Source organism: Rhamphochromis sp. 'chilingali', assembly GCF_963969265.1.
Source record: "Rhamphochromis sp. 'chilingali' genome assembly, chromosome: 2".
NCBI lineage: Eukaryota > Metazoa > Chordata > Actinopteri > Cichliformes > Cichlidae > Rhamphochromis > Rhamphochromis sp. 'chilingali'.
In genome coordinates, this window is record NC_137930.1 from 47859264 (window position 1) to 47883287 (window position 24024).

The following is a 24024-nucleotide window of genomic DNA, read 5'->3' on the forward strand; positions in this document are numbered from 1 at the left end:
GCCAAAGGTGATGCTATCAGAAGTTGGTTCTTGAAGTTCACTACTGCTGTTGGCTTGGTATCTGAAGTCAAAATAAAGATGCGTGGTTCTTGGTGCTGTGATGTCCCTCAAACTCAGAGAAAAGCATTTTACTACAAGGGCTGGCAGACCTATTCACCTTCGTAATACATAAATGTTACTAAAATGTAAACAATGATTTTCTCCTCAAGGTTTGGGTATTGAAAAATTGAATGAAATCAAATTTAGATATAGTGCAGCCCATTAGCTATAATAGCTTCTTTTGTTTCCATAGCAGATCAATTTACTTTTCTTAGTGACTTTTTTTAAACGGGGGGCGGGGTCACAATTAAATGCCAGGCTGCGATTGGCCGAGAGCCAAGGTACACGTGCTCCTTCTCCACGCCTGCTCTCTGGGAGTAAGAGCCGAACAACAAGCTCGAGCCGCCGTAGCAACAACGTCCAGACTGTCGTTGCACTCTAACCGTACAGTTGTCCATCAAACTAACAAACTACAGCTATTTAACGGCTGACAAAAACAAGAAGTATGAAGGAACAGACGCGGTTTTTCCTTTGGCTGCAACTTTTTACAGCTTGTCTGGTGTTTGGGGTAAACGGTAAGTTACCTCTCTCTGTTTTAACATTTGTTCTATTACTACCAGTCTCTACTGTCAACAGTCCTTACTGCTCAGACCGCAGCCCACAGTGTCCAGTACCGTGACTGTTTCAGTTGAGTTGGTTGCTTGCTTCCCCTCTCGTCACTTCTGATTTTACACAGTATAAATTAGTTGTTGACACCTCAGTTTTTTTCCCCTATCCCCCCCCTTTTTGTGCGTGTGTGCGCGCGCTAATCACACCCCGGCACAAGTGGTGCCTTCACTTCATCGCCAGAATAATGGAGCTGTGGGCATTTGTAGGTGCAAGTTCAAGCAATCCTTGAATAAGTGGACAGGACGTGTGGGAATGTGGTGAGTGGGACACTGGCTGGTTGTGAAACGGGAGGATTGCAGTTGTAAGGATAATCACATAAAAACAACTAAGCGTCTGTAGCTGATGAGATCTAAATGTGTTCCAGGTTTTGTATGGTTTACAGAGTCAACGCTTGGAGGCATTCATGTGCGCATTGACAACCCCCCCCCCCCCTTTTTTTTTTTTATTTATTAATTTTTTTATTTATTAAAAAGAGAAGCATCACACACTTACGGTGGCTATTATACTTATCCAGTGTTAACCTTATGCCATTGGCGCTTGTCTTTGTTTGCTTTTCCACGCATCAAATACATTTAGGCCGATGGACAAAAGCTGAAATGGCCTGACTTCCACTGCCTCCATTTCTGCTCACACACAAATGGAAAAGGAGTCACATGTGTTTTCCTTGGTATGATGGTGTATTTTCCAAATGTGAAAAAAGGAAGAAAAAAAAAAGGATCATTTTCCACCATTTGCATATTGAAAAAAAAGGGAAATTCATAACTTGGATTACTGTTGTGTAATAGTACATTGCTTTCCAGATTAAACATTTTGATTTATAGTCTATTCAGCTGTCAGTGAGCCACTGGCTTAGTCCTCCTGAGGGATTGAAACTCAGTATCAGAGCAGGTCAAAGCAGTTTCTTCTTCTTTACAGATGTATTTGAAAATATGTTGGAAAGCATAAAAATAAACCAATAAAGAACAGAGTTAGATTGATTTGAAAATAGAAGCGTAGAAGTGGCTACTTTTTTCACAGTATAGCATGACTGTTGTACTTGTCATGGTTTCACTATCTGCCTAATGCTTCTGTGTCAAGAGTTTTTCCTGCCTTTTGACACCCACCAGAGATTTTGTTCAGAGCCAGAGGTAAATCACCAGCATTGTACTTTTTAAATTGCAGTTTACTAATGCATAAACCATGCTTTTCTTTGTAAGATAGTTAGAAATATCAGGAAATTACACTTTTGTTTCCTGTCAAAGTAGCAAAGACTCATTCGCTTTACTGAAGGTGGACTGAACTAGCTGTTATGTGTAAGTCTCCCCTCAAATAGCTGTTTTGAGCCAGAAGAAACAGAGTGTGCCTTGGCTGTGTCTATGGTGCTTGTGTTTGGTGACGAGCCAACATGAATCCTATAATAGATACTTTATGCATTATGCTTTGCTTATAATATAACATCCGAACTACACATTGTGCTTAAGTGCTTCTTAGTGAGTTTTATTGTATTGTTTTGTAGATTTAGTGCTTTCGCTCATCAATTGTGTGGAAACACATGCTGTGGAAAAAGCAAGACATAATTGAAGATATGTTCTGTTTGGTAGTTAAGAGAACCATATTTTTTCTGACTTGAAGGATAGTGAAATTAATGGATAATAAGCAACTCCTCTTACTTATCCCAGGTGCAGTATTGCACAAATGTTTCATGAACATTTCTACGTCTGTTGCTAAAACCGAAATGAATGAAGTGAAGTGCACATCTCCGTGTTCTCTTAGTCCTCAAGACTGACAGACAGGACAGCTGCGGAGAAAAGGTGTAGTTAACCCAACCACAATGTGAAGTCAATTTTCCAGATCCTAGCGTGCCAGCGAACTTCCACCCACACCAGCGCTTGCTCAAATCTCTGCTACAGACAGCAATGAAGGGGGGGGACTTGTTGCTGCTGTGTCATGCAAAATGTTTAGAGGCCATAATAAGAGCTGAGTGGATTTTTCCCACTCTGCGTTTGACCTGATTAGGTTCATTTCAGCAGGTTGTGCTTTGGTTGTCTTCTTCATTAGCTGCTGATGGAAGACAAGTGGTAAATTGAGTTCTGTCAGAGCTGAGGCAATCTTTTTCTCATGGCAAGACCACTTAGGATAGCTGACGGAACCAGGGCTAAATATAGTCAGGACACTGTGTGTGTATGTGTATAACTTGTGCATGTTGGCAGGTGTGTATGAATAATTTCCTTTTACAAATTTTCTTGTGAGTCTGAGATAATTGCTAATAGATCAGGTAGATATTGGTCTTACTAAATGTGAGATATCTGATCTCAACAAGGAGTTTAATTTCCTGTTAAAGTGATGATGTTCCTTCTTCGAAGTTGCAGAAAAAAAAAATCACGAAGAGATTTTCCGGAATAATTTAGTTAGGATTGTTTATATATATATATATATATATATATATATATATATATTTATTTTTATTTTTCAATATTTTTCTGCTATTAATATTAATTAACATCTTATTTTGTATTAAAGAACATATAACCCATGGAATATCTTTTATTGTATATTGACCTTCTGGACTTCTTTACACACTTTCTGATTGCATCATTACTACTTTTACCCAAGTATCTTTTTCCAGCCCATTCTCACTTTTTCTGCATGGTTGTGTTGAAATAATAATAGCTATATAAAAGAAACAGCTTTTCATAACAGTGCACATTGGATTTATTACCTTTTCATATATTTTGGTCTGACTCTGCTAAAAAGGTTCTACTTACTTAGTAGTTAGTTGTTGTTGTTGTTATTGGCTAACAACTTGTGATTGAAAAGTTGCTACCCAGTGAGCATACCCTGGATAAACTTTTTGGCTTTTAGAATGAGCATAACTAAATTTACTGGATGGATAGATGGACTATTTTCTTTTCTTCTTTTTTTTGCTTTTTAATATAAACTCACCAGGAAAGTGTTTCCCATAGACTTCTATAGGACTGGGAATATTTATGAAAACTCATCAGTTTCTCCCTTGATGGCCATGAAAAAGTACAGATTTAAGACAGTTCAGTTTGGTTCACTTTTCACAATCTACATCCGTGTTTTATACACATCCTTTGTCTTGGGGGACTGGCATGGCTGTGCATTGGTCCAACACAGAGCTTTGGAGGACAACATCTGTCAGATTTTATATATTCTATGTCCTTTTTTTTTTTTTTTTTTTTGCTTTTGGAGTTTATTCATCTCCATGTGTGTGAATGTGTGACGGAAATCTTCATTCATATCAAAGCTCCGTCTAACCATCTGCGCGTTCTGGGTCTTCCCCTTGGGCGTCTGTCTGCTTCAGCATGTGACGACTTTATTATTCCTTTTCCCACCAAATCCCTTGGGGACAGGACAGGCTCTTTCTTTCTTTCTTTCTTTCTTTCTTTCTTTCTTTCTTTCTTTCTTTCTTTCTTTCTTTTTTTTAAATTCCATATGAATTTTGAATAGCTTCCTTAATCAATGTTTCATAACAATATGGAATATCATCTAATTCGGGACACGTTATTAGTGTCTGTCGCCCCACTTTCCAATCTGCCATGCTGAATATTTTACACGCTGTCTTTTGTGCATTCAGCACTGGAGCCAAGTAGAAAATTGATGGGATTTGCATCCAAGATCAGGAGTTGTTTATACAAACTTTTTGTATTCATATGGTCGGAGAAAAGAACGCCAAATTATTGACGGTATTGCCACAAAGGTTACATCTCCAATGAGTAATCCAGTTAAGACTGTTGTTACTATGGAGTTATTATCTCTATTTCAGCTGTAGTCAGCTACAGACGAGCGTGTTGTTTTGTTGATGGTGCATGACTCGTGTGTGCCTGTGTGTTTGAGTGTGTATTTTTAGCGGCTGGCCTTCGTTGTTGTTTTCTTGGGAGCAGTAGCAGATGGCTGTGCTCTAGAATAGCAAATGCAGATTACAGAAACCTCACCTGCAGCTGGAGTCCCGCTGATTCTTAATATTGAAAAGGCTTGGGTTATCACAGGACCTTCTTTGGGCAGCCATAACACATCCACTTCCTGTGTGTTTAGGTTTCCCCTGCTTGCTCCTTGAGCACTCAGTACTACAGGAATTTTTATTATAGTTCAGCACATCCTTAACTGTTTTAACAAGGGTTGGACGTGTGTGTGTGTGTGTGTGTGTGTGTGTGTGTGTGTGTGTGTGTGTGTGTGTGTGTGTGTGTGTGTGTGTGTGTGTGTGTGTGTGTGTGTGTGTGTGTGTGTGTGTGTGTGTGTGTTTGGACATGATGTAAGCTTTTCTCCTTCTGGTACACTGAGTTCCCACACTCGCCTGCCAGCCTGTATGACCTGGCATGCCAGTGTGTGGACGTCAGAGCAGCGTACAGCATGTTTGCTGTTTTCAAACCCCAGGACCTTTTCAGTCCAGTTGTTAAGACCAACACCATTAGCCATTTCTGAGTCCAAATGGTCCTCCAATTCCCAATAGAAAATGAGCACTGAGACGCCATTGAAAGTTTTAAAAATGGTCTGAATTATTTTAGCTCCATTAGAACAATCAGCGTAGCTGTTCTCCTAGGTGTTATAGTAAACTAAACCAAGGCTTGCTAGGTTTAGTGGCATGAGACGTTAACGGTAAATGAACCAGTTAGTTAACGTGTAAAGATGATTGTATTTAAATCTGTTTTTTGTAGATTTGTATGATATTTGAAGGTGAGCCTGTTTTTGATGTAAAGGTTAAGTTTTTTTTTGTTTTTGTTTTTTGAAAGTACAGCACTTATATAACTTTGCATGTAAACAAAGCCAGAAAACGAAATACTAGTAACATTTGGAGGGTTCTCAATAGAACTACATGTTGAGGGTCCACAGTGGACGAGTGCTTATGGCATATGGCAAGAACACAAAAAACAAAACAAAAAACCCCACAGAGAACGCCTGAGATCCATGACATGATCTCATGTTAATATGTTGCTGCATGGTTTGGTATTAGCATGATATCCACAGTGAAACATTGACAGCATCATGTTGAAATGCTGTGAGCCTCACACAGTCGAGGAGATGCCTGGGTCCAGAAATGAGGTTGTTATATCGTCAGTAACACACTGGTATCAGTGCCTTGCTGCATTCTGTCCTGCACTAAAACAACTTCTCATGTCCGCTTCTTTTTTCTGTTCTGTTTTTCTGTTCTCACCATGCATATCAACAGTATGGAGACATTACCTTTGAGATTATTGACTTCCAAACCCCTGACCTCTGACAGGTCTCGCTCATTCTTTGCACTTAACATACAGCTTATGAGACTAATCACCCCTCAGACCACAGTCAAGTTACTTCCATATGGCTGCAGATAGCTCCTGTTTTGAATACATTTAATAAGGTAATTCCTTAATGTCTTTTTAACCTGTCTAAGTGTATTATGTTTTGTGCACCACTGTTTTTTTTTTCTCCAAGTCTCCTTTGATAACTCAGGGGTAATTTGGATGAAAGAAACTTTTTGCCCTTGGCTATGTGTATTTTGTGCACAGCAAATGGCATGCTCTGTGCAGTCCCCACAAATGATTAAGTTTGGAATACAAATGGATCGGACATCAGTGCGGAGGCCAGAGTTTTATGTTACCTCAAGAAGACAGAGGAGTCATTTGAGGACATTAGGAATGTGGTGGACAAACTGAGGACTCATTAAGTGTCCTCAGTTTGTCCACCACATTCCTAATGTCCTCAAATGACTCCTCTGTCTTCTTCCTCGTTCAAGGTGCACATTAAATGCAGTAAGTCCAAAAAGTCCCTTGTTGTGGAGCCTACTCATCCTTGTTAAGTGCTCATCTTCTTTCCAGTCTATCCATCTGAATTGTATAGTGATCAGAGGGTACAGAGGATTGACTGAGATTGCTGGTTAACTGTAAAGGTTCCTCCTTCTGTGATGTGGGAAATATCTGTTGGTCCCCCCCCCCAAGTAAACACAACACTTATCACAGACGCTCATACCAAAGCCAACTCCCTGTTTGGACCTCAATCTAGGGCTGGGGCATCATGGGAAAGGCACAGACAGTGACTCATAAAAAGTGAGAGAAACAATGCCCTGTGGAATTGGGTTTTCCAGCCAAACATCACTCCACATACCTTCCTGATCTGTCACTGTGGTTTAGATTTAGTGGGGCACCATGTTGGGTACTTGTAGAAGTGGTGTACTTTTTTGTTTTTTCACTGCATTAATAACTGTAGCAAATATTATGCATCTATATCTGTACTCTTGTAGTACAGAAAACATTTACTTAAACATATTTTTAAGATTTAAGTATCTTGGAAGAGTATAACAGAGCTTGGGGTTCATGTGGTTGCATTTGCACAGCATATAACAATATGTTATATAACTGGTTAAGTTCAGAGCCATGACTTGTTTGCTTTGTGACTCTTCAATTTCATTATACTTAAAATGAATAGGTGTGAACAACAAAAGTTTCACTCATTTCACTCATCAGTAAAGTGACTTTTACTGACAACGGTGTCATTGTAGGGATTTTTTTCAGGTTGGGTCACTGCCTCTTTGCGGACCACATTAACTTGATGCGTCATTAATTTCATTTCCTCAATACACCCAGGCAGATTTTCAGCTGAATAAGTCAAATCATATCACAAACAGACAGATAAAATGCAAACTTTATTTGATTTTTTGTAAACATATTTTGTTATTCATTTTTATCTGTTGGGTTTCCAGAGGAAGGGAGGATGTGTTCCTTCCCAAAGATAAACAGGCAGCAACTTTGTTTGATAAGGATTTGTTAGTGCTGCCAGGCAGGCCTGTTTCCTAAGAATCCCACGAGATGTGAAAGCACTCAAGGGCCGTGACACTGGATGCAGCACAGATAACCCGGGATATTCGTGGGCTGGGCACTTCATGGATAAACAGTCAAACAGGATGTTTGTAAAATGGATCTGATTCTTGCAATTCCCTCAGTGCTGTTTGCTGGTAATAACAAATGAGGTCCATATTGTCATAAGTGACTACGCAATACTCAGACTACACAATATTCATTTGTGCACGTTGAAGAGTAGTGCTTCCGACGTTGGCTAGAGTTTGCACTGAATAAGTTACTCTGTGTTTTGTTTTTGTTTTTAAGAACAACTAAGGATGTGTGTGATCACATTAGAAGCATGCGGCCTTGCGCATTAAATTTAGTCTCTCCAAAATACCATTTTTAGCTATGGCCCTGTGGCCTATGATAATTATACCCTCAGCATAGCTAAAATGCAGTTCTTTAACTTTATATTAGAAGGCGGGGAAAAATATTTATTCCCTCCACCAAAACACAGGGTCAGAACTCCTTTCTTAGCCTGTATGGCAGACTCTGTGGTGATTAAACCACTAGTTTGTCTCAAGGGGTCCAACCTCAGTTTCCTTAACAATTATCTAAATGATGATAAAGTGTTTGCTTAAAAAGGCATCTCTGTCTTCTTGGGTGTTATAAGACGCTAAATCATTGACTTCCTCTGTATTATTCGAAGTGTCAAAATAGCTATATAGAGTTGTCATTTTTAAAGTTGATTTCCAAAATACTATGTATCAATTTGCAGAAAATTGTCATTACATGTGGTTTGTTATTTAAACCCTATAAAGGGCTGATGGCTGTGTGAGATGCTTTCTCGCTAAGTTTGCTTTAGGAGGAGGAAAAAGCGCTTTGATAGAGCATGCAGGAAGTAAAATACCCATTTGCTCATTGTTAATTCACTGTACTTTTTTCACTGGTGTAATTCTCAAATAGACGTAACATATAGTTTGAATTAGAGGCATCCCTTTTTTGTTGGACTAAAACTCTGCGAGTAAATCAGACCTGATTCAGTCATGATGCTCTTAAAACACCACAACAAACCCTCTGTTTCTTTTTTCCCCCTCCGCCGAACACTAACTGACATGATTTCCCTCATGCCCAGAGAGCAGCCAGATTGTCAGGTCCAGGCTTGGCAGCAGTTACACTCTGGTAGAAGCATCCAGTGTTTGTGTGGTGTTTACAGTGTAGTGATGGCTTACTCAGCTTTTTAAAACCCTCACTTCCAGCCTGCAGCATGGTGTTTACTCTTCAGAAACACAATATGGGAATAGAATGGAAATATGATAACAGAACAACATCATTTTAGTTGTTTAATTGTTGTTACACTCTTACTGAATGGCTTTAGACTATAGTTGTAATGCTAAAAAATGAGCAAAAATTTAATATTAGTAAAAACATGTATAGTGGCTCCATAGTGTGGTGGTTTGCACATACACCTAACAGTGAAGGATCCCTGTTGTAAGGAAGACGAGACCAAAAAATCCAATTGGGGTTGTGTCAGGAAGGCATCTGTTATTAAAAATATGTTAACATATGGAGCTACTCCTTTGTGAAAAAGGGATAGCTTCTTCATTGTAAAGACGCATAAAGCCAATGCTAAACCTGCCTACTGTATGTGAGCATATTTTCTGTCCTGAAATATTCTCCTGGAGATATCAGATGTTTGCTGAGGGGAAAAAGTAAACTGTCAAGCATTTATAAATGTGAAATGAAGCAAATAAACCACCGCTGGCTTCATTAAAAAAAATCAAATTCAATTTCCCCACTAGAAGAACGTACTTTTTTATCAGTTCTTGTGCAGAGTAGTTTATTTTAAATGTAGTACTCAACTTGCCACCGTTCCACTCTATATGCAGGTGATTTCTGTGAGGTGAACGTGTGCACTAATGGTGGGACCTGTGTGACCGGGGCAGGGTCTCCATTCATCTGCATCTGTCCTGATGGCTTCTCTGGAGAAACCTGCAATGAGACTGAGTCTGGTATGTTATGCCTCTGCAGGATGACTGATTCACAGTTTACTGCTTAGTTTTTCCTTAAACATTTTCTGGCATACCCCACTTCAGAAGCCCAAGTTTAATTTTGTTAAATCAAGGTTAAACCCCTTTCATTAAAAAATTACATAGAACACTGCTTAAACTCTGTTAAACTTGGCTCTTTTTTCAATACCCAAAGGACCTTGCAACCCCAATCCATGTAAGAATGATGCCATCTGTGAGGTGACGGGCCACTCCCGCCGAGGTGATGTCTTCAGCGAGTATGTCTGCAAATGCCAGCCAGGCTTTGATGGAGTTCACTGCCAGAACAGTAAGTTTGTGCTCCCTCTTGACTGTTGTAGGTTGCAAATATAAAATACTGGCAGGCTTTTTGTGGGCCTTGTAGAGCTGCTGTAGTGTAATAACTCTACTTAATGAAGGCCAACTATGAATGAAAATTGAAAAAAAATGGATGTTGGAAGAGTTTTTTTGACTTCTACTGATGCTTACTTGTGGAGAAAATTTTAATAAGCAGACCTAAGTCTCAGTGTTGCCACTGTGCTACTATTGTGTGTGTGTGTGTTTGTTTGTTTTTTACCAGCAGTACATACTTTGCCATGCCATTAACTGGCACGTGTAATGACGTCCACATTGATCAGTGTAATGTGATATGCTAACATGGAGACAGCTGCTGTGAGTACTGGCCACCAGACCGACAGTTGTCATCCTTTTTCAGACGTCACTCAGACCAGGTTGCTTTAAACAGGGTCAGCCTGAAAGAGTCGAAACAAGGATGGGAACGTGCTGCGCTCCTGCAGCTGCCTCCACCCCTGCACACACAGACAGATGGTTACTGTTTGCAGGAGAAGGCAGCAGAGTGACAGTTACCACACGTGCTCAAAGAGCTCATTTGCAAGTCAGACCTTCAAAGTGTATTTTTGTGTGAACCTGTGTGCTTTTCTGTCCTAGGTGTCCAAGGTGCAGATTTAAATTCAAAGAAAGGTAACAGTGAAAACAGGAGTGTTTGCTGCACTTTTATCTCTTTTCCTTCTTGGATCCAACTTCTCTCTGTTCGCTCTGGCTGCATGTGGAGGCTGAGGAATTTGGCTACATTCACAGATACACTTATAGACAAGGAACCGCTGAGTTCAGCATTATCTCTAACTCAGCACAAATAGTCCTTTATGAATCAAGGCCAACCACAAAAACAGCAGTGATATCATTTTAGCATTAGATCCACCAACTTTTAATCAGTTCAGCCACCCTGATGGGATGGGTCTTGTTATACTAAAACATTTGCTCAGATATCAGTGAAGCTGTGCATCATTCCCGCTGAGTCAATTAGGTTGCTTCCAAGTTCTCATCTATTTTAATTTACAGTCACCAGAGTGTATTTAAGTTCAAGACATTCTTTTTTTCATTTAAGAAACCATAGCCAAGGAATCTGTTTCTGTTTTCTTTTCCCCTCAAAAACCACAAATCACAGCTCATCAAAATCTATACATTCACAAGTCATTTGGCAGTTAATGTTAGCTAAGCTGCCAGAGTATGAGCCCTCCATGGGGCAGGCATTTACACTAATTAGATGATGCCTCAGGGATAATGAGGAGTGGAATTTATTTGACCATGTCTGTTTGAGAGCCCCCCTGAGGACTGCTGGGTCATAAAGGTCCCCCTCATTTTACAGCTTCTGATGACTTGTTTGACAGTTTAAGTGCTCTAAAATATGTCTGTGTGTGTGGGCAAGGAGTAACTACCATGGCAGCCAGCTCCTATGGTTTGTGTGAAGCAAAAGGAGTCTGGAAGAAGAAAACCGGTGACTGTGGTGAACCCAGGGATGTAGTGTAGTTAAACATTTAGCCAACATTCTCACATTCACTTCACACTTGCACATTCAGACAGAAATATGAGGCCAGAACTTCAGAAAAATAAAATATTCAGAAATGTGAGGCTGTATAGGATTGGTAATGCATGGGAGTCTGTGATTGGAGTGATGGTGCTAATCAGAAAGCAGTCAAGCTCAAAGCCTGACAAGCAGGTGTCAGCAAACTGGAAGCCAGATGTAGGAGATGATGTTCGCACACAAACTACTGCATGGAAAAAAAATACTATAAATAGAAACAGAAAAGAAGTGGAAGATTGGCTGATCGGGGAATGGGGGGTACAAAATGGCACCATTCAACTCCACTTCAAGATTCGCAGCCTAAAATTATTTTGAGAAACACATCAAAGGAACAAGAAATCTACTGGAAAACAGCTTAATCACGTGTGGGCTGCACATCCCACATGAACAGCCGCACGCAGCTCATGATCTCATGTACAGACTGTTTAGCATACACTTACACACACACACACACATGGTTTATCCCTCGTGCCAGTCTAGCCAACAGAAAGTGGCGGTCCATGCTGAGTGCTAGCAACGTCAGCGCTGCTTCTGTTGCCGGGTGAAAAAGCGAACATGGAGGCGGAACAGTGAATTAAGTCTGCCCTCCTTACAATGTCACACTCACTACTCAGGTCTGACTGCAGCAGTTCTGATTGTCCTATCAAATTGGCCTAAAAGCCTTTATGGGTTGTACAGAATTTGTGTGTGTGTGTGTGTGTGTGGTGGCGGGGAGGGGGTGGGGGGTTATAGAGATGCAGAGAGAGAGAGAGAGAAGGATGTTGAATGCTTTTCACTTCAGACCGAAGCAGATTAATGCAAACAGTACGGGAAAGAGTCTTTTTCTTCTTACAGTCTTTAAATCCCACATTTCCGAACAGTTATTCCGACTTCTTGGAAATCAGTGCGGAGGCCAGAAAAGGGTGTGTCTATGAGTGTTCTGATCTCTCATTTGTTTTGGGAGAGTTTTCAACTCCTCCCAGGATGTGGTGGTGCGGACAGTCTGGGACACATGCCCCCTGTGGAATACAGGGTGTGTGTTTCATGTGTGTTTGTGCCGTCATGAACTCTGTTGTGCCTGGCATATATTTTTTGGTTCTCTACAGTCTGCATTTAAGAAACCCTGTTGACCTAATAGGAACTCAAAGCAGCTTATGTGGAATCACTACATGATCTTAAGAATCACGACACAGCTGTCAGGTGTTTTGATAAGAGGCTGAAGCCTCACAGGTAAAAAACAAACAGACTAGTAAAGGTGGGTAGTCACAATTAACCATAGAGGTTGCTTCCATGAAAATAAAGACATTACAGCTTGGATGGATGAAGTGAAGTAAAATTATGTATTTTTTTTTATATTAGTTCTTGACATTAAGTTATTTTTAAAGTAAAAGGAATTTGTCAAAAGTAAAACATTCTCCGTCCACTAAATAAGTATACATATTTGAGTAATACTTAAAATTTTATTAAGCGAGTTGGCTTTAAAAAAAACTAGACTTATGGCATTCACCCATGAAGTTATGATAGATTAGAGGAGCCTGCTGTGTTTTTATTTGAAATTGTAGTGAGTCGAGTGGCTTTGCCCAAGATCCTCAAGAAAGTACACCAACCACATTTGTGTAAATATGTAAATATAATGTGGTGTTTAACTTTAGATTACTTCTAACTTTAGAAGGGTTTTGCAGGGAACCTTGAAATCCGTCAAACTTCCCCTTCTCTTTTCTTTTTTCTTTTAAGCCACAAGGACATGAAGTCATGAATAATGAATACATCATACAAGAGTGTGGAGATGCAGTAATATAGATAGTAAAATGTTTCACTATAGAAGCTTTGGTGTTATGGTGGGACAGACTGTTATAGGCTGTGCTATAACAGTCTGTTCAGTTCACAGCACACAGAAAATAACACATTTCAGCCTTTTTTTTAAATTTAATAATGCCACTGGGGTTAAGAGCAGCTCTTGGTTACTGTACCATGGCAACAGTATGAGAAGTGATTAAAATATGTAATCTTGTCACTTCATGTTGGCTTTAGTTTGAATAAATGACTTTGTTCCTGTTTAATAGTTGTGCTAAATTTCATAAAAATCACAAGGTCGAACGTTGCTAGCATTTATACTGAGTTTAGCAGTTTCATATAAATAAGTTTCAGAAGGTTCTTAAGTAACGTCCTTGGTGTGTTGCTACTCTTTGTCTTTGTGGAGAAGGGTTTCTGTTTTGTTGTAAAATCACATCAATCGTTTAGTTTCAGAGCTCACTTTGAGAACCTTGTAAGGTCTAGTCTCACACTGTGAGGTATGGAGAACACGACACTTTTAAAAGAGTAACTCCAAAGCAGGTTTGGACTGTCAGATGCAAGCTGGCACCTCATCCCACTCTGCTGCAGCACAGATCCAGGATGCAGACAGCTTTGGTGATCACCACAAAGCGCTGCCAGCGGACCTTGGCTGTGCTTCGATCAGGGTCAGATTTCAAACAAGCCACGTGAGATCTCTATTGGTTTTCGCTTCCTGCTGAGACAGATATTGACACTCTAAATATTGTGCTAGTGTGCCGTTTCCCTTAAACGTGATAGGGTTTGTTGGATCCCAGCCATAGAGAGCTGGCCTGTTTAGCTACCACGCACTCGTCCCACTAAAATCTATATGTACAAACAGTTAGCTGATACTGGGATGCTACTACACACAGAACAGTCAGTATTGTTTTTCTTTTAGTCGTGCAGGTCATACATTTTGCAACATTTCCCTTGCCTGTTTTCTCCCTCTCTTCTTTCCTCCCCCTTTTATCAGATAGATGGATAAATGGATTAGCGCCTGGATCTGACAAGGCTGTGTGGTCCTCCTGGTCCTCAATCCTCTTACAGGAGGAGGGCCACCAGCTGACGCTCCTCAGAACTTGACAAGAGTTTGTCTTACTAATGTTGTCTGGTTTGTTTTCTTTGAAACCTCACAGATCATCTCACTTATTTGTGACAAGAACTCAGTTTGTCCCCACAAATCCTCTCGCCCCAGAAAACAGCTGTCTGATTTTAAATAAGTTTTAAAGTAAATAAAAATGGAAGATTGACCTTTAACTTTTGACTGTTTCTACCCATGAATTAGCAAAGTGCAAGTATTCATACACCATGTGCTACATTCATCCTACACATTTTATTTTATTTTCCTTTTTTCTGTTTCTGTAGTTTCGAATGTTGTAACGATCCAGTGCATGTAAAAAAAAAATAAAACAATAATAATAATAAAAACAATTATGCTGTAATAAATTGTTATAGTAAAATGTAAAAGTGCTCTGATACAGGAAATACCAGCATGCCTGGATATAGACAGAGGTAGCTGCTAACATTTTTTTTTCACAACAACAAAGTGATCTAAGAGGCTATTTGCAACATGCGTTTAAAATATTCAGCTGCTAAAATAGTCAGTTTTATGTGATGAGCTCCCCGAGCTAGAAGTGTCACAGCTGTGGACCTCATTATCCAGAGTTTGCGGATGCACATTTCAAAATGACTATATATTCCTCCTGTGACGTTTGAAAATGAATGTTTGGACACAGAGCTATTTATAGAGAGAGCATGTGGGCAGGAAGATGCTGCTGTGTGTGCGTGTTTGTTGGTTAGAAACATTACATCAATGTGCTGAGTTGTTTGCGTGCATTTCCCTGCGTAATAACAAGTACTCAGGATTAAAGCTTTAGAGATTTGGTCTGAAATTCTGCTTTTTGTGTGCAGTCATCTGTACAACCAGCATCATTTGTGCCTTGGTCCTGAATGTGGTCAATATAGAGTGCCTTCAGTGCCGGTTTAGTCACACTGACAGTTGTGGTGGGTGAGATGAAAAGGAGTTTAGTCCCATTTTCATTCTGCTGATTTGTCCCCCTCTCTGTGTTACAGTTTTTAAGTGGGACACATAATGTTTGTAAGGGTACCATCAAGAGGTGATGCAAAGAATTACAGCAAAATGAACACATTCAAGGCACTGAAATGATTCTCCAGAAGATCATCTATTCTACTTTGAGCATCCAGAAATGGAGTCAGAGATTTCCTATAATGACACATTTACTTCTGGGAGATTTGTTTTATAATCTACACCTAAAACACACGATCTCATGTGCAGTAGTCTCTTTGATGTCAAATATATCTGTCAAGTTTGCATTTTCTGACCTAGGACTAAGCTCGTCTCACTAACCTCTCTACAGCTCCAGTTCTGCTGGCACAGCATGAGGTGACCTTACTGTAAATCAGATGATTGAATATTGAACTCTGTTTCTCAAGCATGATATGCAGCTCACTCACACTTCTAACCATAATCTGCTTTTAAACTTACCTATAGTTGACCTGTCCTGTAACAACACTGACTGTGATTTATCTCCCTGTAGATGTAAATGACTGCGCTGGACAGCCATGTGAGAATGGCGGTACCTGCAGAGACCTGGATGGAGATTTCAAATGCCACTGCCCTTCCCCTTATGTAGGAAAACACTGCCAACTTCGTAAGTGTCAGACAAGCACTTGGTATGACAAAATGCTTTGAGGGATAAATAGCTAAAAAACAAAGACATTTTTTAGATGGCAATAAAAAAACTCCATATCTTCTTAGCTTTAATATTGCTAATGTAACAGAAGCACTGTGATTAAAGGAAGTGCACGACACTAAAGAGGATAGGGGATGGTGGCCAAGCTGCTGGGGTTTTATGATGATCAATGCTCAACATAAAGATGGTCTGTTCAAAATGCGAAATCAATGCTTTGTTCAATTAGGCTGATTCAGTGCTCTGCATCCCTAATGATTTTATGGTTCAGGCTAGTAAAAGTTATGCATACACATCACGTGTGTGAGACCAGATACTGACTTTTTACATGCCTCTCCATTGGTGACCGTCAGATGCAGAATTTTGGGGGGAGTTCTTCATCCCTTGAGCCAATTCTTCTGAATATGATACTTGAGAAATGTGTTGTTGGTACTGATTTGATACAGACATTCACTTGGACTTAATAAATAAATAATAAACTAATTTCAGTTTTGTTGTCAAAGAAAACACAATTTTGGTTATAAGTGAAGAATTAAAAAGCAACAGCAGAAAATCTTCTATAGAGCCTCTAGCTGCCAATTACATTACCAACACAGACATGTCACCTATATAAATTAGGTTGATTACTAGTACAGGTGGATGCTGGGGTTGTGAAGGAGTTGAATCAGCAGGTAGCCACGCAGGGCAGCAGCACTGCTGACATATCAGACCCCAAGACTGGTATGATACTGGGGAGTGAGGCGTAGTAAAAGTAAAACTATCTCATAGGCTTCGCACCACGTGAAGAACGTGAAGACTGCATTGTGACATAATGTTTATTCAGCTCCATATCTCAGAAACAGAAATGAAATGGAAATAAACTTTAACCTAACTCCAGGCTCTTTCTTCAGGCTGTATTTCTCTTCTCGGCATGGAGGGAGGGGGCATTGCCGAGTCACAGATCTCAGCCTCATCAGTCCGCTACAGCCTACTGGGCCTGCAGCGCTGGGGCTCTGAGCTTGCCCGCCTCCACAACAAGGGACTGGTTAATGCCTGGAGTGCTGCTGCACATGACAAGAACCCATGGATACAAGTGAGAATAGTTATACAGTAGATTATGAGTGTAACGCAGGCAGTTAGAAAACTGACCATGTAGACTGACAATAATAAATAAAGGCTGGTGAGAAATTAGGGTCTGGAATCATCGAGATTTAGAACAAATGCATTTCAATCATAAACTTTTAACATATTCTCACAGTATGCAGAGCTTTTTGTTTGGACTGCTTCATTTTACCTCTTATGTTTTTGAGATTTTGAAAACTATTTGATTTAAAGGGAAGGGAGACTCATCTTACCATCATCCATTTCTACATTTCCAGATCAACATGCAAAGAAAGATGCGCTTCACAGGAATTGTGACACAGGGCGCCAGTCGCATGGGCACAGCTGAGTTTATCAAGGCCTTCAAGGTGGCCTCCAGCCTGGACGGCAGGACATACACCATGTACAGAACAGATGGACAGAGAAAAGACTATGTAAGGCAACAGAAGAATAAAGCACACAGTATTCTAGTTGAAAAGTCTGGTTTCCATTGCTTTATGTTAGAATTGCAGTAACTGTTCCAAACAAGACAGATTCCACAGTGATAAAAGACTTTCCTTTACAAATAAATAATATATCACACATCACACATCACACAGATAAATCTGGTAATACTCTACGGTTACTATAATGCCACACTTTTGACTGCATCAGCTTGAAAGCAGAAGTTTATTCAAGATAGGTCACAAAGCTACTAACAATGGTTGCTAACACTCACCTGATGGTGCAGTTGACACAGTTTGCTTGCTCCCACCTCTCTCCTAGATTTTTGTGGGGAACATGGACAATGACGGCACCAAGACTAACATTTTTGACCCCCCGATCATTGCCCAGTATATCCGCATCATTCCCGTTGTGTGTCGTAAGGCTTGCACTCTGCGCATGGAGCTGGTGGGCTGTGAACTCAACGGTAAATTCACAAAGAAAACATCCGCTGTACACATGCCGCGCACACATGTTAGGTTCTCAGTTTATTGAGGTTTGTTAGTGACTGAAAGAAGCTTTTTAACATGCAGGCTTAATGTGGGAGGAAGTTTTCAGGAAGGGAAATCCAACAGCCTTTTTTCTGCTGGCATTTATCTCCTATGTTTTGTCACTAATTATTTCAGTTTTGCATTGAGCGGTTAATTATGATCAAACGATGTCATGCGCAGGGTAATACTCTTTGCCAGCTCTGAACGCAGCTGTGTGCTGTCTGAGTCTAAGATGTTCCCTAAAGAATTTATTAAAACCATATGATTATATATACCGCAACATATTGGATGCTAATTGGTAAAAGACTCATCATATTCATCGTCCCAATGTTGTCACCCCAGGAGGCTGATGTAACATGTGGTTCTTTGAAGTCTTCTGTATTTCAGTAGAAGCATATTCATCTTTCTTTTCCTTTTATCATTATCATGTAGTTCCTTCAGTCTTGCTGGCCTCGTTGCACTGTCAGACATCTGTTTCTCTTTGTTGTCTCTTATCAGTGTGTGTTCTTCTTCCACTGAACTTCAGTTTCTGCATGATTCCACAGTTGTGTAACACGAGATCCCGACCAGCATGTGTTTTTGGTTTAATCACTTTACAACATACTAATACTTTCACATTCACTTTAATGCAAAATGCTCATTACCTAATCTAGCACTGTTTGTTTTACATTCACTGACTTGCTTCAACGCTGTTGAGTGAATCAGCTCAACTGTAAAGATGCTGTTTTAATATTCAGGTGCTTGTGCTAAATATTTTTCATGCAGCTTTGACCCCTGTTCATTTAACATGCATGCTCAGCTGTTCCACTAACCCATCACTCATTAAAAGTCTGTTACAGCCTTTAAATATTACACTGAGCTCCACGCATTTTTCTTTTTTTTTAAGGTCTTTATTCTGCACATGTAAAATTACATAAAGTAAGAATACTGTGGACCTCCAGTCACTGTAAAACCTAATGTTCTCCTCATCCAGTGGGTGTTTGTCAGCCTCAGGTGTGATTGGGTAAGAGCAGAGACGTTATAGAACAAAGAAAAGTAGAAATCTTTGGGCCCAGCAAAACCAAAAAACTAATAAGCCATTCATCTTGTTGCATGCTCAGAGTTGAAGCTCATGTAATTTTAAACTGCGGGTTGGTGGGCATAACTAATAGTATTCATAATGAAGATGAAGGCAAGTGTATGTAGTGGGTTTTTTTTAGCTTGCTTTATCCTTGGTGTGAACAAACATGGCAGTGCTCTGGTGAGCTGAGCCAGGCACTCCAAGTATATGATTTTATGTCCCCATGAAATTAAAACATTCATTTAGACAAAAGCCCAATGTTGTTAGCCTAAAATGGCAGCTAAATAGCAAGACTGTCTTGTAGAAGAAATGTAGTTGGTCTAAGGGTTAGGTCAATACATTATGAAATATAAATGATTCCAGCCAGCCGCAACAAAGAGTTGAGAAACACCCACATTTTGTCCTTGCTCATTTGTCTGTCGCTTTGCATCACTGGCTGGCCTTGGGCTGCTTCCTCTCCATCCTCTGTCTATCATGCTTTCTTTCTTTCTTTCTTTCTTTCTTTCTTTCTTTCTTTCTTTCTTTCTTTCTTTCTTTCTTTCTTTCTTTCTTTCTTTCTTTCTTTCTTTCTTTCTTTCTTTCTTTCTTTCTTTCTTTCTTTCTTTCTTTCTTTCCTTTGTCTCTTCTTCTCTGCCTGGTCTCACCTCCACAGTGTATTCAAACGCTTCAGGTTGTTCAGAGCCAATGGGCATGAAGTCCAGATTGGTGTCTGATCGCCAGATTACAGCCTCCAGCACCTTCCGCACCTGGGGCATTGAGGCCTTCACCTGGCACCCTCACTACGCCCGGCTGGACAAACAGGGCAAGACCAACGCCTGGACTGCTGCTACCAACAACCGATCTGAGTGGATACAGGTGGGAGAAGACTGGCCAGAGTTGCACACTGGTTTTTATTTAATGCATTCTACTCATGTAAAGGTTCTTTTCTTTTGTCTATGACCTCAGGTTGACCTTCAGTCTACCAAGAGGATCACAGGAATCATCACACAGGGAGCCAAAGACTTTGGCTCTGTCCAGTTTGTCACAGCCTTCAAAGTCGCCCACAGTGATGATGGACAGTTGTGGACCATAGTTAAGGACGAGACCACAAAGACAGACAAGGTCGGTCCAACAGCACAGGGGAACAAAATGAATTTAAATGTTCTTCTAATTACTGAGTAAAACTTAACACACCTAGACTGGCCACAACATTAAAACCATCTGCCCAATCTTGTGTACCTTCCAGTCATGGTACCCAAACAGCTCTTACTTTAACCGTGTGTTTTTTGTAATCGGTAAATAATTAAATAAAGCAAAAAACTGAATAACAACGAAATCTGTATTTGATGTACTTGTCTGCATCTGGAGCCAGTTATGCTGTCACTGGGACTGATTAGTCTTCTGTGTGTATTCATTTCCATTACATCCAAAAAATCAATTGATCTGCAGATGCAGGCAGTATACGGCCAGATTAGGTCACACTGAGGCGTGGCTCTGATTTAATCAATAAAACATTTATGACTTTATGATCTCATTTTGAATTTTGTGTTTTATGTTGACAATGGTTTTAGATCCCATGTTCCTTTTTACTTTTGCAACTAAAATATCTTAATGGATCTTAATAACTTTACACAGTAAATTAAGGCGGTTTTACTGTTGCAACAACATGTGAAACTGTTGTGTTAATTAATCACTTTCTTCTCTTCAGATTTTCCCAGGCAACAGCGACAACAACGTTCACAAAAAGAACATCTTTGAGCCGCCGTTCTACGCCCGATATGTCCGCATCCTGCCGTGGGAGTGGCATGACCACATCACCCTGCGAATGGAGCTTCTGGGCTGTGACGAGTAGCGTTGCCCCCCCCCTACCTCCTTTTCTCTACCTCCTTCCCCTCTCTTTGCTTTCCTCCCTTCCCTCTTAATTCCCTCCTTTCTTTCTCCCTGTTGAGCCACACCTGCACTGCCTTGCTCTCAGCCCTAGAGGGCAGCAAACACCAGAGTAGCACACCATGACCTAAACCCTGGCTGGCCGGAGGTGGGAGTTGTTGCCCCTAACCAGTGTTACCAGAAGTCCACGTGTGCCCTCTGTTTTTGTTTCCTGAACTGATCATTCATCTTTTCCACCTGAACCAAATCTGGGATCTTTTCAGGAAGCAGATCTATGGACAGATATGATCCAATCTATTGGCAAAATATAAATAAAATTATTGTGTCCCTAATCCCCGTGTTTGAGGTCAGGGGTAACACGACTGCTGCTGTACCAGTTGGTGCTACCTGGACTCTGATCTTAAATCTGTTCTTTGTGGAACATGGAACCTCCGAGACCCACAGCTGGTGATGTATATACGCTCCATTAAAACAGCTTGCACATATCCTTTAAATGAACCCTTGAGCTCCCCTGAAGAAACACAGAATATATATTATCTTTTGAAGTTACACTGAGGGTTATGGACAAAACTTAATCTGAACATAATATCTAATAATTAATATATGATTAACATATTGGCAAATAACCAGATTTTTTTTTAATGTATTTTTATTTGAAAAAACGACCAAATTTACTCACAACAAACTAAAAGCTTGTAATATTTTATTTTGCTTGGCAAAAAAAAAAAAATGTGAGACTGGAAATCTCAAGGTCAGTCTTAGAGTAGTACTAGTCTTTCTCACCAGTGGTTTAAAGAGTTAAATTCTTGGTTTGTTACCTTTTGTTCCTTTTCAGGGCTGCTTTAAGATGTTTAATGTCTATTTAATATCTAGTTCCAAGCTTTAGTATAGCAGCCACTAACAGAATAGTGTTCCTTTTTTGTACAACAGTAAATTCTTGACCTGGATGCTTCAAATAAAGATGCAATCCACACATATTTTTTTGCCAGCACATCCTCAGGTTGTTGTTGTATTTATAAAAATCTAGTATATGGTGCACTGGTGCTGACACACAGAACAGAAAGAGGAATCAAATGTGTTTAAGTCTCCATCATTACAAACCTATAGAGTCACTTCGCTTGTGATCTAAAATACCTGAGGAGACACCCGGGATCAGATATTTTAAACAAAAGACAGCAGGTTTAAGATAATTAAGAGGTAATTAATATATGAAAGACAAAAACAACACTTTTTTCTTTATTTGCAAATCATTCAAACACATGCTGCAGTCATTAGAGGGGATAAAATTTTTCAAAACATTTAAGATCACTCAGAAAATGTTTTTTGTTTTTTTACAGTTATTGCAGTCTTTCATGTGTTATTAGCTATAGCAGGTATATTTTACTTTTATAAAGTCACATTTGTGTTCTGGTTATAAAAGTCTCAGATCTGGACCCCCTACTCAACTTATGTTTTACTGAAATAACAGTATTAAATCTGTAAATATATGTATTACCAGATGCAAGCCTAAAACTAAACGGATGTCGTCTCAGGTCAAGGTAGATCTGCTCCAAATATTCACACAGTTTCACTTTTTTATGGCACTTTTATGTTCGTGTTTTGAAAGTATTAAAAACCAAAAAAAAAACTGTGCTGTGCATTGAAGAACAAACATAGATTTTGCTGTTATGTGTAGAGGTAAGCAGCAGAGAAATCAAGTTTGCAGTTCAGTGTCTGTTGGATTAAACTGAGTTTTGAAAGTGGTGTGTGTGCGTGTGTAGGGGGGAAGGGGTTTGGGTTTAACATTCATATACGCAGTACGTTTGTACTGGGATCTGCCTGGATTGGTAGACGCTAATGTTTGCAGCAGATCATTTACTTTGGGTCCAGCATTATGCCTCCAGTTCAAAGCTGCAGCCCTGCTGATAAGATACCAAATTAAAGCTGATTTTAACGCTTCCACTGGACATGACACAAGCCTCCATATCATCAGCTTTCTGCCACCCTGTCACAGTATTCTAAACCTTTCCACCCCATGAATTATGAATTATGGGCTTGTGCAATATTATACTGTGTTAGTTTTGATGACAATAAATATTAATTCAGGATCCCTAAAAAATGCATGAGGGGACAGCAGTGCCACTGAGAGGTCGCGGATAGATGTCGGTGTCAAACACTGTACAGTATTTATTATCGGCGCAGATGATTCCAGGCAGCAGGCAGCCCTCTTATCCACGTCTGCATGCGTTTTATTGGTTAATAGTTGCTCAGTTTAAGTTTCCACTTTACTGGTGACATTTTTTCTAGATAGTCATCAGCATTGAAGTTATAGATATCTTGTTCCCCTGTTCTGGCTTTTTTTCTGATTGATCAAAAAGAAACTGATGATATTGATGTGTTTTATGTATTATGAGTTACTGACTGTTGACCTCTGAATTTTGGCTGGTTTTGAAGCTTTTAAAAAAAAAAAAATTTATTATTCCAGTCTTGTGTTTCTAAGAGGACCTTGTGTTTGGCCTTTGTATCTTTTAAAATGAACGAATAAATAAAGAAAACTGAAAAACTGTCATGGTGAATTGACTGGGGGCTACTTGACTGTTACAGCAGCAACCTTTAAATCTGTCTTTGGGTGGCAGACTTAGGTTATATTATGCTGAATTAATTGGACCTGTTTTCCATTTAAAAAGGTGGCAGATCAAAAGATGAGGAGCGTGGAGGGTTGTTTTTGCCTGTTTAGCATTTAAACACCCCAAGGGTCTTTCTTTTTACCACTCTGCCTGTTTAAATGTATCGTCACCCAAAGAGGGCATGTCTTCTTTTCTCATTACAGCCTGTGAAGGTCACTCCCAAGTAGGGAAATCCCTCTAAGGTTTGACCCACATAATTGCAATCATATGAAAATACATTCACATGGTGACACGGTGGCGGTTAAATTCTTGTCGGTTTGGGCTTTTTTTTTGCTAGAACTGAACAAACAAAAGGTAAATGTTGTGGAAAATTACTCCAGCAAAACCTTCAGATGATTGTTGTTGTGAACTGCTCCTATATAATAAAATTTAGCTGAATACTATGTTTTTTGTGCTTAACCAGTAAATTCTGGCTAATTGTGTAAAAAAAGCAGTAAATCCAGTTACGACCAGCCCTCCCAAGTAAACCAGCTGTTTTCCCTCTGGTCTTGCTGGCAGCTATGG

The 24024-nt window shown here is 39.8% G+C and overlaps 1 protein-coding gene across 4 annotated transcripts; it reads left to right on the forward strand.

Annotated features, from left to right (window-relative positions):
* Nucleotides 1-422: 422 nt before the first annotated feature.
* Nucleotides 423-23424, forward strand: mfge8b (milk fat globule EGF and factor V/VIII domain containing b). 4 transcript variants are annotated; one of them, XM_080873400.1, is made up of 11 exons: nt 423-614; nt 9353-9475; nt 9669-9800; nt 10439-10471; nt 15722-15835; nt 16765-16946; nt 17233-17388; nt 17720-17864; nt 19641-19843; nt 19934-20089; nt 20676-23421. In XM_080873400.1, the coding sequence occupies exons 1-11, from the start codon at nt 545-547 to the stop codon at nt 20817-20819; spliced, it is 1458 nt and encodes a 485-aa protein (XP_080729526.1). In that variant the 5' UTR covers nt 423-544; the 3' UTR covers nt 20820-23421. The 4 variants fall into 4 exon arrangements, with proteins under 4 accessions (XP_080729526.1, XP_080729527.1, XP_080729528.1 ...); XM_080873401.1 differs by having other exon boundaries at nt 19659-19843; nt 20676-23419; XM_080873402.1 differs by lacking the exon at nt 10439-10471 and having other exon boundaries at nt 20676-23424.
* Nucleotides 23425-24024: the final 600 nt, after the last annotated feature.

Bases quoted from the DNA above. Each gene is read 5' to 3' on its own strand.
- mfge8b (XM_080873400.1), top strand. From the start codon at position 545: ATGAAGGAACAGACGCGGTTTTTCCTTTGGCTGCAACTTTTTACAGCT. The intron at 9,476-9,668 runs GTATGTTATGCC...CAATACCCAAAG, and splicing joins CTGCAATGAGACTGAGTCTG to GACCTTGCAACCCCAATCCA. The intron at 15,836-16,764 runs GTAAGTGTCAGA...CTCTTTCTTCAG, and splicing joins AGGAAAACACTGCCAACTTC to GCTGTATTTCTCTTCTCGGC.